At 57.3% G+C, this 15,817-nt stretch overlaps 3 protein-coding genes across 3 annotated transcripts; 1 reads left to right on the plus strand and 2 right to left on the minus strand.

The window, feature by feature from the left end:
- Positions 1-606: 606 nt before the first annotated feature.
- On the plus strand, positions 607-1,548 carry ColSpa_03274 (uncharacterized protein; the record flags this gene model as incomplete). The annotated part of the gene is made up of 2 exons (XM_049269486.1): positions 607-674; positions 729-1,548. The coding sequence occupies 2 exons, from the start codon at positions 607-609 to the stop codon at positions 1,546-1,548; spliced, it is 888 nt and encodes a 295-aa protein (XP_049125443.1).
- A 322-nt stretch (positions 1,549-1,870) lies between these two features.
- ColSpa_03275 (uncharacterized protein) lies at positions 1,871-3,154 on the minus strand (the record flags this gene model as incomplete). Its single annotated transcript, XM_049269487.1, has 1 exon — positions 1,871-3,154. One exon carries the CDS (start codon positions 3,152-3,154, stop codon positions 1,871-1,873), a length of 1,284 nt encoding a protein of 427 aa, XP_049125444.1.
- Positions 3,155-3,940: 786 nt separating this feature from the next.
- On the minus strand, positions 3,941-8,567 carry ColSpa_03276 (hybrid signal transduction histidine kinase K; the record flags this gene model as incomplete). The annotated part of the gene is made up of 3 exons (XM_049269488.1): positions 3,941-4,051; positions 4,105-8,082; positions 8,118-8,567. 3 exons carry the CDS (start codon positions 8,565-8,567, stop codon positions 3,941-3,943), a joined length of 4,539 nt encoding a protein of 1,512 aa, XP_049125445.1.
- Between the last annotated feature and the right edge of the window lie 7,250 nt (positions 8,568-15,817).

Raw genomic sequence — 15,817 nt, forward strand, 5'->3', positions numbered from 1 at the left:
TAAGCTATTTATAGATATCTGATCGATCCATCAAGGAGTTGACGAACCCATGTGCCATCCCCAACACCATACTCTCCAGATATTGACCACAAACCCACGACAACACACCCTTTAAAATAAGAACATAAATATCATTAAATAATTCAGAGAGTCTTCTATATAGCATGTTCTTCACTTAGCATATCTTAAATGCTGGAAGTGCTGGCGATGGGCTGACAGCAAGCAGCAGCCTGTTGAGCAGCCCCCTTTTTGTCACCCGACGGCCCACCACGGAGGTTAAGGACTAGTGCGCCACTTCGCCGGCTACTACTCATCCCTCAGTTTTTTAATCATTACTTCTCTCAGGTTTTTCATCAGAAGAATCAGAGTTGTATCAAATCAAGACTCGACTTCTATAAGTCTTGTTTTGAGGTTTTGGAGCGGTATTTGGGCAGCATTGACTTTGCGACCGGCACACTTTTCTTCCACCCGGGGCCGGCTTCCGCGGGACCCACCAGCCGAGTTTTGTACCAAGGTACCTAGGTACGTCACATTGAATGGTTCCAAAATATGAAGCTTCGACAGCTCTGCCGCAAACAAGAAACTAAAACACCACAACACAACACCATGCGAGGTCTCCGAGCCCCCAGTTCCCTCCTACGGGGCGCTAATGGCGTCCTCCCAGCTGCGCGAAGGTAGCCTGTGCCCTCCATCCCATGTAAAGAACCCCAATTGACCAAAAAACACAGCCAAACCCGGGCGCCGATCGCCGCTCGCCTGATCACAGCATCCAACGCTCGCCCTCAAGCGACGACAACAACCACCGCCCCCCTCGCGGCGCGCTCCTTCTCCCACTCGAGCCCTCTCCAGAAGAAGAAGAAGGCCCCGCAATACCCAACCTACGACTCCGCCGAGGTCGTCTCCCGAACCTCCCACACCGTCGACGAAGCCGACCACGACGACCTCCCCGGCTCCAAGCACCCGAAGCCCGACTCGTCCGACCCCCTCAACTTCGCCGACGTCGCCTCGCGCTTCTCGTCCCTCGCGGCGCACCACACCGAGATCCTCAAGAAGCTTCAGTCGGGCGACCGCTTCTCCCCGGACGCCATCGGCGCCCTGACCGTCCAGCCCGACCGCAAGGACCCGACGACCTACCCCCTCCGCGAGCTCGCCGAGATCGTGCCCCGGCCCGGCGGGCGCACCGTCTCCCTCCTCCTCCACGAAAAGGACTACGTCAAGCCCGTCATGGCCGCCGTCCAGGCCTCGGCCGACTTCAACCAGCAGCCGCAGCGCGACCCGGACAACGAGCTCGAGCTCATCCTCAAGGTCGAGGCCACCAACAAGGATGTCGTCGTGCGCCGGGCCAAGGACGCCGCCCAGGCGTGGAGGGACAAGATGCGCACCGTCACGGAGAAGCGCAAAAAGGTGCACGCCAAGTGGCAGAAGGAGACGGACATCGTGCCGGACCTCAAGAGGCGCGCCGACAAGGAGCTGCAGAAGCTGCAGGATAAAGAGATGAAGGTCGTCGACGCGGCGGAGCAGCAGGCCGTCCGGAAGATCCAGGGCTGAGGCTTGAGTCACCTCTGGCCGTTCTGCCCATCTCCCTCTCGCGGTTAAAGGACCCGTGGGTATGGGAGTACCGTGTACATGAATGTTTCTTTTTTTTTAAAAGGAGGAAATCTTTTTCCCGTGTTACCAAGGTGATGCAGAAAAGTCTCCGAAACGTCCAGTCTGTAGTGTACAGTAGAAGAGACTTTCGGATCTAAATGTACAACATTTTTGTCTTTTTCAAAAACCCCTCGCCTTAATCCTACAATGCTCGTCCTCTTCCTTTCGCTCACCCTCTGCGTGGCGTGGCGGTCATGACCGCTTCAGGGGATGAGGGGGGTCCTCAAGCCCTCGCGGCCTTGCCCCCGGCAGTGGGCTTCCCCTTGGCGACCAACGCCGCAATCTTGCCGTCAAACTTGCGCGCGTCGCCCGCGCCGTACGTCTCGTTGAGCAGATGCGACTCCCTCGCCATGCTGACCGGGTCCCGGCTGCCCCGCTCCACAAACTTGGCGGGCGTGTGCTGCCCCTTGACGACGCGGTCGACGACGTACTCCCTGACGGCCTTGCCGGCGCCCTCCTCGAGCTTGGCGGCCCGCACGGCGTTGACGTCGGTGCTCGCCGCGTCCTCGGGCGTCGTCCGCACGTCGTGGACGAACTTGTCCTTCTCGGCGAGGTCGCTGAAGAAGTAGGTCCCCTTGCCGCGGAACGCGAGCTCCGACGCCGTGTGCTGCGTGTCGGACCAGTAGTCGGGCGTGTAGTGCTTGCCGCCCGCCACCTCGCGGAGGGAGGTCATGACGGCGCCGGGGGCGGCGACGGCCGAAGACGAGCTGGCGATCGGCATGGACGGGACGAAGCCCAGCAGCCCCTCGACGCTCACCGAGGGCTTGAACGGCTCGGGCAGGAACCCCTGGTCGCGCGCCCGGACGTAGGTGTGCTCCTCGGCCGTCTCGGGGCGGAAGAAGCGCTCGTACGCCGAGGCGCGGTCGGCCTTCCTCTCCGCCTCGTTGGCGCCGTCCTCGCCCTCGCCCTCCCTTCTGCGTCCCCCGCGGCCCACGCCGCCACGGCCTCCGCGTCCACCGCTTCCTCCACGTCCACCTCCACGGGCTCCGAAACCGCCCCGTCCGCCGGGGCCACCACGGCCACGGCCACCGAAGCCGCCTCGGCCAGGTCCTCCGGCCGAGAACCCAGAGGGGAAACTGCGCCCGCGACTACCGGCGGGGCCTCCGCGCCCGCCACGCCCAAAGCCCTGCGGCAGCTTCACAAAGTTTGTTCCGCCGGGACCGCCGAGTCCGCCGCGGCTGGGCCGGTTCTTGATGTCAATGACCTTGGGCTTCGCACCCGCCCCGGCGCCCGCCTCGGAGGCGGCCGCATTGCTGTTCGCTCCGCCGGTCCTTGGCCCGCCTCTCAGAAGCTGGCCAATCTCGCTAGCGGCGGCGCGGGATCGTTCTCGTCCGGTCGATAGGGGTGCTCTCTTGGAAGGGGCAGCTTTGGCACTGCTCTTGTTGCCGGAGGAGGGTTCGTCTGCGGCGCGCAATTGGGTGGTGGTAAAGGTTCGGATGCACGTCTTGATGGCGACGACGTCTGGCTTTATGCGGCTGCCGGCCGATCGCAAAGCCTGCTGGTGCATTTTGGGCGGATTGGGGCGACAGGTCCGCGATCGTTGTCTGTACAGAGTTATGAGCTTCCTCGCTGAACTGATCGATCCAAGGAGCTGCCTCGAGAAAAATCTTCGTTACGTAAGCTATCGAGTGGCATGTGCGCCAATCCATCTGGACACGGACCAGCCTAGCTTCGGGGTAACCAAGTCGCTAAGCGAAGGTGCCTTTGCAAGAAACAACAACTCCAGCACCTCCTGCGCCTCAGGCCACGGATTTATGGCCAAAAGCCCAAGGCAACAATAACGTGCACATTGCAACCTGGTGAACCACGTTGAATTTTCTTGGGTATCTTCACATTAGTATACTCCGAGTCGGGAAGTATCAAAAGATACACGTAAGGTGTTCATCGTCAGTAGGGTCTGCTGCCCCGTACATTGCCCGTGACTCGTCTTCGTTCATATGCTTTCCCACCCCTCAGTACTCCAAGTCCTGTTCTTCCGAATGCTTTGCTCCTTCTCTCTCGCTCCGTATCAATGCAATTCCCATGAAACATGAAAGTCAATCCACCCTCCCAGGTTTTTTTTTAGGGGTCGGTTGTTCCCCTTTCCTTGAACGCCTTTCTGGCTGTTCATCTAATGCCTCCTCACCGAACACGTCTGGCGTAACAGCAAGCTCTCGCTAGCGTAAAACAGAAGAGTCCATCTCAGAAACTCCGGTCCGAGGTCCAAATCCACGGGCTCCTTGATGCTGGTGACACAACAGCGTGCAACTGGCAAGCTCTAGAAAGAGACCCCCCCCCCGGAGCCCAGTACTGCTTAAGTCGAGGCCCCGGATGCCACAGTGGTTGATGTTCTGTATTTTGAAACCAACTCCTCGATCTTGGGCATCAAGTCTGGTATTCTGAAGGGCTTGGAAATCACGTCGTCCTGCGAAGTCATGTTAGTCAGGTTCGTGGCGGACTAAGCCAAAGACAACTTACTATACCGGCGGCTTTCGCGCTCTCGATCTGCTCTGGCCGCGCGTAAGCCGTGACGGCAATGATGGGTATATGCGAGATAAGAGTTCCTGCCCGCTCTAATTCACGAATGCGTTTGGCGCACGTCATTCCATCCATGACCGGCATCTCTAGGTCCATGAGGATAACGCTGAGGTCGAATCCTTCGGCCTCTTTTCCGGCCCAGAAACGAGACTTTTTGAGCTGGTCGAGCGCCTCGCCCCCGTGGTTCGCGACGTGGGTGTTGTTGCCGCAGTTCTGGAGTTGTTTCCGCAGAACCCTCTGGTTCACAATGTTGTCTTCCACAATCAGCACGTCATAGAGCGGCGTCGCTGCGACGACCGGCTTCTTGTGAGACGCCCGCCTGGGCAGAGTTGTAGGCGGAGGCGTGGACGGAGCCGAGGCGGTCCCGCTCTTGATGGGTCGGGCCAGGTTGAGCGCTGAGAGGGTCGCCGAGTCTGAGCTTGGCGTTGCCGTCTTGCGACATTTGACATAAAACGCAAAGGTGCTGCCAATGCCCTTCTCGGAGACGACGCCAATCTGTCCACCCTGCAACTCGGCCAGCATCCGCGAGATGAAGAGCCCGAGGCCTGACCCGCCGTATTGCACGTGAGTGCGGGGGGAAGCCTGGGAGAAGCGCTGGAACAGAAGCTTCTTCTCGTCCTCGCGCAAACCCGGCCCCGTATCTTGCACCGAGAAGTGGAGATTGATCTCTTCCCCAGTGCCCCAGTCCTTCTCTTGAGTCAAGGCCTGAACGTCCTCCTTACGGGTCGGGAAAAACGAAACGCCCTTCTCTGTGACCTCGGTGATATTTTTGGACGCGCTCATCCTCATTGTGATCAGACGTTTCTCGCGGCCTTGCGTGAACTTGATGGCGTTGGTCATGAGGTTGATCAGGACTTGTCTCAACCTTGACGGATCCAGCCTGACCCAGTCGACACCATGAGTGATGTAGGCTTGGTCAATTGTAAACTCCAGTTTGATCTCGTGTGTGTTCAGCTCCGACTCAAACATCTTGATGACGTGCCTCACAATTGTAACGGGATGCGAGTCGACCGGAGTCACTAGCAAAAGTTGTGAGTCAAGCTTCGACAGGGTTAGGACATCGTCAACGATGCGCTTTTGATGACTGGCGCAAAGGTTGATGGTGCTAGCGGCTTCCGTACAGCCTTCCAGAAGAACCTCGAGCTGCTTGTCGTCGTGCTGCTGTGAGCGGTACTCGGCGATGCTGTTCACAATTTCGTCGGCGCACTGAAGCACGGCGCTGAGTGGGTTGCGCATCTCGTGGCTCGTGATGTCGATGAAGTTCTCCTGTTGGCGCTTGAGCTCGACTGCCTCTTCCCTGCGCTGTTTCTGGAAGTCCTCGGCCCATTTTTGGGGCGAAATGTCCGTGATGCAGGCGAAGATGCTCTTGAGGTTGCCATCCTCGGTCTGCTCGGGGAAAGCGCTCATCAACACCCAAGTATCAATAGTGTTGACTCCGTTTTGGCGGCTGCATTTGAAGCGGAACTCGATCGTCATGGCTTCCTTTTCTTCAATGAGCTTCCTCCAAGAGCGCTCGACACCCGGGCGATCTTCATCCTTGATGCTCTGCATCCACGTATTGACGCTGTCTTCTGTTCTCGGGTGTCGGGAGATCTGCCACCACATGTCGTTGGCGAAGTTGATGAGTCCCTTGTCGTTAGCAATGAAGATACCAACCGGCGCAAATTCCGCCATTCGCGTAAACTTGTACTCGCTTTCGACCGCCTCTTGCGTCCTCAGGTACAGCTCCATTTGTAGTTCCTGACGATCCAGCGCGGCCAGGCGAGCAGCCCTCTGACCCCTCCTGATCTCTTCTTCGAACAGCACGACCGATGCCATCGACGTCGCTAGCTGTCTCGACAAGAGATGGATGAAGAGCTGGTAGTCATCGTCGTACGGCCGACGGGGATTGGTGCCCAAGATGATGAAACCAACGACAGACTCGCCGGCTGTGGTGGGATGAACGGGAAGGATGACAATCGTCTTTGACGGGTCACCGAAGCCCCTCCATTCGAGACCTTCGAGCAGCTTGGTCGGGAGGTTGCCTGCCTCTGACGATAGGATGATGGGTGCTCCTTGCATCGTCATGGACTGCCGCATGTAGGGTGCAAAGCCTTCATCTGAAGACTTGAGGTCGAGATGAGTGAGGGCTGTTGGGTGTCCCTCGGGAACGCCTAGGCTGCCTTCGAGGTGCAGCAATGGTGGATGCGCTATGCTCCCCGAGTGCATAGAAGACACTTCGCTTTCGCTATTGTCGTCCTTGACCGAGTAGATGAGGGCGAGAGGCACGTCCACGTCGTTGAATTCTAACCCTTCCTTTACTCGTGCCCAGAAACCCCGGACGTCTTTAGCAGCGGCCGTTTTCTCGCCAACCTCACGCAACGTAAGCATGCGACGTTCATTGACCTTGCGACGGGTGTTTTCGAATGCCGGATTGTAGAGTCCAACTACCTCACCATCACTGCCCAGCAGCGGAATAATAGACCATGAAAAGAAGGTCTCCTCCATGAATCCGTGCCGCTTGATGAAGAGCTGGTTGTCGTTCTTCATGACTGACTGACCGTTTGTCCAGGCGCTGCTGAAAAGATGTTCGAGATCGTGCCATATCTCTGGCCAAGCGTCTTGGTACCTCATGCCCATGATTTTCGGGTGCTTCGAGCCGGCAAGTTCTATATAGGCTTCGTTGTAGATGATGATGTTGTCTTCTCCCCAGTACATGGCAGCTGGGTGAGGACTGCCCATGATCATATTGGCCATGGTCCGCAGTTCTGGACTCCATTGCTCTATGGGGCCCAGGGACGTAGACGCCCAGTCGGTATTTCGACAAAAGAGGATGTGGTCGCCCAGATCTGGAGTGGCTTGAATGCGGGTCCAGTCGAAAGACGGCTTCGCCAAGGCTGCCTGAAACACCTGTTGAGTGAACTCGTCGGAGTGGTACTTCTCGCCGTTGTCCCTCATCACACAGTCGGTCACATTCGACGTGTCGTCGATATCATGAGACTCTGGTTCGATGTCGCCAAAGTAATCGGGTTCATCGTCCATGGGTACGGTGGACGGTTGGTTTGGTGTCGGTCCTCTGCTCCGCTGCTCAAGAACGGCAGACTCTTCGGCCAGAGGGCCAGGGGAGTCGGGAGCGGTCGATACGGCGCTCGTATTGCCGCTCACGAAGCGAAAACGTTTGCGCAAAGTCGAGCAGGTCCATGTGATGCCACCATAGCTGTGGGAAGGAAGACACACGTCCAGCGACTCGTGGTTCAAGACAAAGCTGGTGGCCCATGTTTTGAAGTGGACGTAGTCGGGGTTGCTGACGGCGTCTTCGCCCTCCACAGACAGTAGCTCCAGAACGCCCGCCGATGCCCGGAGTGCCGCATTGGCATAGAGTAAGTGCAGTCCCGACTTTTGCGTGTTGACTGGATTCGCAAGATCGATGATGAAGGTCGGACGCTCGTCCTGCTCCAGGAGCTCCACTACTCCGACTCCTCTCAGTATTTGCAGTCCTTGCGGAAGATTTTGGCTGTTTGGACTTTTTGCAGAAGACGTAATCGTCGCATCTGCGGACGAAGACAAGCTACTACTCCCCGGAGTGCTGCCGGATCTGGCTGGGCCTTGCGCATGAACGGTGCCGCGGGGGAGTCGAACAGTGTGGACTCCCTCGTTATCCTCCCTCAAACGGGCCAGCAGGACAGCTGCGGCGTCTGAGGGGGGCAGAGGATTCGGTCGAGGGGCATCTGTCGTCGGTTGGAGGAGGAAAAGAAGAGAGGGGAGATGAGCCCTTGGTTTCGCCTCGCCAGAATGGCGGAAGGGTGAGGTTGCTTGGGAAGGGAGATGAACCGAGGCGGTCCCAGGCGAGTCCGCGGCCTCTTGAGAGGCGAGGGCTGTGTCTGCGCGGCGCCCGACTCTTGGTCCGACTGGCGCTTGCCCTGCGACGTTGTTGTATACCTTGGCGGGTGGGATGGTTCGGTATGCGATCTCACAGTCGGGGAGGTGGGATCTGATGTGGGCGTCAAGAGGGACGTGGAGAGGGCGTCAAATGAAGGATCGCAAGTTGGGTCGCTATACGTCAAACCATAACGACTTATGTCAGGCGTTGTCCATTGCCCTCCCGGACTGAAGTTTGTGAGGGTTGGCGAAGCAGGATGGTAGCGAGGGTTGCTGGACTGGGAACCCGGGGCCTGGCGGTTGACGGTCGAGGCGGTGGGGGAGACGGAGGCAGAGGCCTCGGGTGTCGCAGCAGCAGCGGCGGCGGCGGCGGCGGCGGCGGCAAAAGGGTTCGCCGTCGTCGTTTTCGTCGTCTTCGTCGTCGTCGTCGTCGTGATGGTAGGGGCGGCGATGTATCCCGAGGCACGATAGGGTCGGTGGGAGGTGGGCGAGGGCGAAAGCAATTGTATGGTGGGTTGTGGGAAGCGATCGTCGCCCTGCGGCATGAATGCGCGGGAGGAAGGGTTGAGGATGAACGGCGGCCGCGAAAGTCGGACCGGTCTAGAAATTTTCGTCTCGTGCCTCCAGCTCTATGGTTCTCTTCCCCTGCCGAAACTAGAGTGATTCCCTTTTAGCGACAGCGGAGACAGAGTTGAGGCAAGTGCAAAAGTGAAAGGCACCAGGCCAGCACGGACAAGGAGGACACACAACACAAGACGACACGGACAGGCTCAGGTGCGGTTGTGGGTTGCCGGTGCAGGTGCAGGCACAGGCCGCCCAACAAGCCAGCAGCAGCACAGGCGCTGTGGGATGATGGACGGGCAAGTAGCAACTAACTCTGTCTAGCATAGGCACAGCGGTAGGGGGGAGGAGCTTGGTAGCGAATCACAAAGGCTGCAGGGAGATGGGGCCTCGTCTCCACCTTGCTGCCGGGGGTGAGGATGGTTGGCGACCGAGGCGCGGGAATCTCGATTGAGCGAGGATTCGACGGGCCCGGGGCCATTGAGAGGAAGGGGAAAAGGCCTGCAAGCATGGAGTCTAGAAGGGACGGTGGCAGGCTGGCGGCGACGGGGACGACTGGGACAGGCGGCTTTGAATTGGGGGGAGGCACGGTGACGGGGGTGGGATTGGGTTGACAGTGCAGGTGCAGCGACCGGGGGGGGGAGGAGGGCGGAGAGGGGGGGACAAGAGTTGGGGGGACAAGAGTTGGGGAAGGCGACTTGACGACCGACGAAGAGAAACTGCAAATGCAACTGCAGATGGCGCTGCTGCCACTGGCAACAGACTGGAAGTGACAAGCAGCTCCTTGCGACAGGGTATCGGGTGCAGTTGCCGCGCGCTTTCAAAAGCTAGAGCAGCCACGCCGGCAGCCGTGACGGAGTAAGGGAATCAACCACAGTCGTAGCGCGGGCAGAAGAAGGGGCGGGAACGGGAAGAAAAGATGGGATTTACCAGGATGAGGATAAATGTAATCCAGTCTACCGGCAATCTACACCACACACGACGTGCGGTGCACGAGATGCGCGGCCTTGGTGTACTTGGTGGTGTTGATTGAGGGCTGCTACCTAGGTAAGGTAGGGTAAAGTCCAGTGCCAGGTGCGACGCGATGCGTCAAGCGTTACGGCAAGGCGAGGCGAGGCGAAGCAAGGCAAGGGCCACGTCCGAAGCCAAAGAGGAAGGCAGGGTATGGATGGTATGGATGGTCCGGCGAGGCAGGCGGACAGGCGGACAGGCGCATCGACGCAGCAGCGGGCTGACAATGAGATGGGACGAGGCGGGTTTGCTGGTATCGCGTTTTGGTCGTGGAGCAGTCAGTGAGTAGTGTGTTGATTGATGTACGTGGATCGGGAAAGTTGGATCGAGACGCCGTATGGGAAATCGGGATCTCGATGTCTAAAGAGGAGTCAAGGAAAGGGAACGTCGTATTGGCGCATGTTCGGGTTGCGTCTCTCTTTCGGTCTTTTTTTTTTTTTTTTCCTGTCCTCCTTCGCTCCTCTGGTCTTGTCTGGCTCGGTTTAGACTTGGACCGGTTCGGGATGGTCTCGCAAAGGCAAGGCGCTGCGGTGCTAGGTCGGTACGGTGGGCGCGGGCATAATACAGGGACGCAAGGCGGCAGGTGAAAGGCGGCGAGGGGCTTTTTGGCAGCTGGCAGGTAGACGGCGGACGCGGGGAGAAAGAGCGAGCATGGGGTGAAGATTGGAGTTGTTTGGGACCATGAGCCTACCTAGGAGAAGAGGAAAGGGGACGAAAAGGTATTGGTATTGGTGTACAGAGAGAATGAGAGAGATACACATTGTGCCGGCTACGGAGTCAGAGTATAGTACAGGTAGACCGATGCCGCTCCTTCCCTCCCGTCCCGTCCATTCTTGGGGGAAGCCAGTCCACCCCTTCGCTATCTTTCCCTTCCCTTTTCTTTATTTCCTTCTTTCTTGGACACGGCACCTCGCTTTCCCGTGCCTCGTCCTTGCCATGTTTCGTCCTCCACATCTCGCATGGGAACATATCTACCTTGACCTGCCCACGCTACGTGTAGCCCCGCCGACAGTGCCATGGACGGAAACATCAGCAGGAATGCTGGGCCCCTCTCAATGTTGGCGACTAGCGGATCACAAAAGAGCAACACAAGAAAAAAAGTTGGGTGCGTTGTGAGTGAGTGAGTGTGTGTGTGTGTGTGTGTGTGTGCGTGTGTGACCTGCAGTATGTGGAAGAGCGCAACGGGCGTGTGTTTGTGCGAGGAACAAGTGGTGGGTGAGGAGTGCTACGCTAGGCTTGGGACGGACGGCGACATCAGAGGTTCGCATTGGGGCATTGGCTGGCTGGGGCTGGGGGCGGAGCTGTACAGGAGGGGCAGAGTGGTATTTGGACCTGGGTCTGGAATCTCTGGATTTCTTGGGACCTTGGAGACCCATTTCCACCTCCCGGTGTCAGGCGAGCTTTGTGATCCAGCCGCAGCCGAGGGGGCTTCTCCTCGCGGCCTCACTTGCTCCTTTGTGTCCACCCGCTGGGGCTGCTGTCTGCCCCCTGTGCTGTCTGTCCTGCATTTTCCTCCAGCCGTGACGCTGATCCGGTCCCGGTCTTGGTAGACTCAGGAACCCCCGACCCTCGTTGTGTACATAGTGTACTACTATTATACGTGCTGCACCTTTGGAGGAACACCACCCAGAGAACCTCAGTACCACCTTGCCGTGCCTCGGTCGCCGCGAAGCAGTCACTAATTAAATACTCTTCCACTTTCTGTACCATGTATTCTTGCTGTGTTTTTTGTTGTTGTTTTTTTGTTTTTTTTTTGGTCTGCTCACAGTCAATATCCGCCAGCTACCCTCGTAGACTAGTGTACCACGGTAGTTCCGCCCGTGTTCTGCAGCTGCCGTACCTCCACAACCTTCCAGGATGTGGGATTCCTTGTCCATGTCCACTACATAGTAAACCACTCCCACTCCGTACAGTGCTGTACAGTGTAGCGATCACCCGCCATTCGAAGTGCGGGCCCGCGAAGCCGCCCTAAATGTGTGGTGTTGGGCGAACAGCTCAGGTAGCGGGCAGGCGGCGCTCTTCGGTACCACGAGGAAAGCATAACTCCCGCCGGACGTATTGATTCTCGTAGTCCGAGGGGCTACTGACTGGGTCAGGCACCTGCGGCACCCATTCCCGCCGAGACGCAGATGCAGACGCACCGTACCTCGTGTGGTAGGTGCACATTTCCCGTCACGACGCTGTTGTAGTGCCTCGTGGCCTCGTGGGACGGCAGATGGAAGCATTTGAGAACAGTCCGAATTCTGGGTCGGGTGAGGTCACTGAACCTTGAGGGGGGGACAGTGTCGATCAAGGGTCCTCGGACATGGCATTGATCATCTAGTGATTCGTCTCTGCCGGCGTCCTGTTTCGGTTCTTGCCTGTCTTGTTTATATTAGGCAGGAGCAGCCTAGAGACCCTACTTGTCAGCAAGCATTCGTTTGATGTTCTCGGCAAGCCCCCTACCCCCGGGTCGGATTCCACGCCACCGTCTTCGTCTTTGGCAAAGTGCCTCGAGTACTAATAGCGCCCAGGTTTGCCTGCAGTCAGCTGGTGAGTCTTCGAGATATCCACGGATCGCCATTACAAAGCAAGCAAGAAAGAAAGAAAGAAAGAAAGAAAGAAAGCAAAAAGGAGGGAGCAGATCCCTGAAGATTGGGGTGGCGCCGCTGAAACGTGGGGAATGGAAGGGAAACGAAAAGATATAGTACTGTTACTTGAAGCTTTGCGCAGAGATGGTATTTGACCAGGGCATGCGCAGACGGCATGGGATTTCTTCTGCTCCACTCAAGACACCTCAGCATCAAACTTCGCGCCTGGCCGTGATACTTTTTGCCCTGCTGGGCTTAGGCGCGCACGATGGAGGCCGACTTTGTGAGATGATGGCACGCTGCAAGAGCTGCGACACGCAGCCGCCACCAGTTCAAGTTGCGACACCGGGTATCTCGGTAACGTACAGCACAGGCTTAAGCACCTTTGGGAATTCCGACGATGGCAAGACGGCATTTTTCCAGTCACGGCTGGGTGATGGGCAATCTTGTTGCAATGATATTGGACTTCGAATTCGAGACAGTGCTGCTCATGGCAGATATCGGATGTCAAGAGGAACTACAAGACAAGATCAATGAGGGCATATGGAGCAGTGCTGAGTACGTGCTGCAGATAGGTATCAGACAGATGCCCGAGGGTGCTTGTCTCGCCTGCCGTGGCTAATATCACACCTCGGGACTAATGTGACTTGTCCTTTGCGGGCAAACGGTTCGCGGATCCTCGCCCCGTGTCTCTCTTCCCATCCACAGGAATGCATCCTGGTAGACGCGGCCTCTTTGAGTCATCTGGGAACGAAACGGGAAGCGGTGACAAACAAAGAAAGAAACGACCGCACACATGCAAAAGCCGTCCGCTTCGGTGCTGTCTACTTGCCGCGCCTCGTCTCTGCATGTCAACACCACTGCGATAATGGCATTATTTTATCTGTGCTGTATCCGTACAGGCCTGCACTTCCCTTGAGCACAAGCGTCCAAGCCGACAGGCAGAGGAGGCGACCCCCAGACCAACCCCGAAGGTACAGTACAGGTATGAAAGTGATGTGCGCACATCGGCGAGTCAACCGCCACGGATGAGCCGGGTGCCTGACGGCATTTGACAAGCCTGACGTCACTCGAGTTCCACTGGGGCATCTACGATAACAGCCCGTTTCGTCTCGCCCGCGTCTCTTCAGTCCAAAAAGACTCCTCATTCCATAAACAGCACCATTGCGATGGTCGTCGGCAACGGTTCAGATGCATCAAGAGAGACCCCGGTAGACGGAGTGGGTGGGAAAGAGCGAAGCATTTCAAAAGGCCCCGCTGTCAAAAAACACTAGGAGACCTCCAGGCAGGGGCTACCCTTGTCGATCAATCCCCTAGTCCCTTGCTCCCCTGTCGGCTGCGGCCTGGCGCGGTCCAGACCGTGATCGATTCCACCCTGAGCTCGCCGATCGATGATCATCACCTGCCAGTCGCCAGTAGCCCATTGCTACGCTCCCGTCTCATTGGTCTCAATCCGGCGCAGCCCGTCGCGTTTGTCTGTGCTTGCCCTTTTCTGTCTCTATTCTGCGACTGTCCTTTGCCCTGTCTTGCCAAGCTTACCTACAGGTCAGGCAGGTTGCTAGTTGGGTTCAGCATCAACATCAGCATTTTTCCCCAACGTCCCTCGACCTATCCAAAGTCCACTTAATGACATGTCGACGACCGCGATCTTTTCCAGCGCCAGCTCGCAGTGCAACGTTGTGTCCGGTCAGCACCCAAGCCACCTGGGGTGTGTCTCAGTCGCGCTCAATTATCGCAACCGGCCATGGCTTTCCATACCATACCCCACATCAGCGCACCGGTCGGTGTGAACAAGAACATCCTATCCCTCTTTGTACCGCCTGGGAGTCGAGTACTTCGCATATCAATAGTATGGACATTTATCAAGGTACAGCTCCAGTCCTGAGGAATGTCGATGTACCTGGCGTCTTGTTTGGAACCAAGACCAGCACCCGTTTGAGACCAACACACGTCATCGCCCAATGACCTGAAGCTACCGCTGTCCGTGGCTGCCCGGCCTCGTACAGTGACAGACCGGCCGCCGCTAGGTCGGCTAGGTGGGACCATGGCCATCACATCAAGTACTCAAGCTCCCACCGGCGCTGTATGTCCTATCGAAACATCAAAGCACGCTCGCATCCTCTCGCCGAGACATGCTGGCCGCTATGCGAGGTGTTGGAGACCCGCGCAACCACTGGCCCCAAAAGGCGACCGGCATGCAGTCAAGTCTCACACCAACTTCAAGCTCTCCCAAGTCTCATCTCAGGGCTGGAGAGACGTCAAAAGGCACTGTTGTCGGTGGAGGGATGAAAAACATTCCCAGCCCTTCAAATGATTTGCCTGCATGGATACCCGCAGGAGCACCTGCATCCGTCTCTATTTCCCTCTCATTATCCCGATAAGCAGGTGGCAGAGATGGCCTTTCCCCCAATGGTTTTACTTTGACGAAAGATACGTGCAAGATGCGCCTCAATAGTCTTACATGCTGCTCCGGCGTGCACTCCGGCGGGTTTAGCCAATCGGCAGGCACAACTCCAATCCTCCGTTCCGACGAAATGTCCCGGTTCAACAGCCGACGACGTCCTGCACACACTGGCGCACCGGGCACCAAGCTGCTTTGGCCGCGGGTCGCATGCACAGTTCAGCGTCAATAGATATTAGAAGGGCCCAAACTTTGGAGCCGCCTTCGTCATCCCGTCCGCAACGGCGTGGACCACACTCGACAGGGCCATCAACTAGTTGTCACGCTTGGGGCTGGTGCTGGCCAGTGTTGGATCTGGTAACTGAGAGGTAAGCATCAGCCCTACTGTAAGCTTGTCAACGGCCTCATTCCGCTACTTGCGACGCAAGGAGGGACGATTCACAAGATTCCTCATTATCTATCGGAGTTGCGGAACTCACACCCCTGTGGGACCGGGCGCGGGGCTTGCTCCCCGTTTTCCTCGTTCAATTGCTTTTCTGAATCAAAGGGACCGTGTCTCGTCTCACTCCTCCCTCTCTATACATGGGAATTTCATTTCCGCCACGGCCACGAGGCGCCATCGGCACAGTCCGAGGACTCCTTAATGCGCGGCTCCGACGTCAGTGCCACAAAGCCGCACCTGAGTGCTGGCTCGGCGTTGGCCTGCGCGAGAGTTTGCATTTCCCCTGATATTGCCGCAAGTGGACTTGCAAAGTGTCCTGTCGGTATGTTGACATGGTTGGCTCTTCACGAAAGTCCATCCGAATGAGGCACTTACGTGCTTGTCAAATTGGCCTTTCAACCTTTGCTAAGTATACCACTGTCGATCGCGAGTCAAACCTACATGTGATTAACGGTGGCGATGGACGGCATAGGCCAGGTGCAGTAAGACGACAACGAGGCGTGATGAGAGCCAAGCTTCCATCCTTGTGGAAGTTTTCCATCCCTCGACCTCTATTAATATCTCGGTGCGGCATCCTTCGTGACTACCGACCGATCGGATCGTCGCTCACATAAGCTCTAAAAACCCACAAGTGTGGTATCTCCAATAACACCTCAGCCTGTCTTACCTCCGCATGTGGCATCGAGGCTGGTTCACTTGATTGATAGCAAGACCAGCTCATGTTATGTCTTGTGCCTGCCATGTACTGGCCTGTTGCCTCCTGTGTGACGCTGCATTTCGGACTGTTGGATTTTCCTGCCGTTGCCGCTG

Source organism: Colletotrichum spaethianum, assembly GCF_022836535.1.
Source record: "Colletotrichum spaethianum MAFF 239500 DNA, contig06, whole genome shotgun sequence".
NCBI classification, from domain to species: Eukaryota; Fungi; Ascomycota; class Sordariomycetes; order Glomerellales; family Glomerellaceae; genus Colletotrichum; species Colletotrichum spaethianum.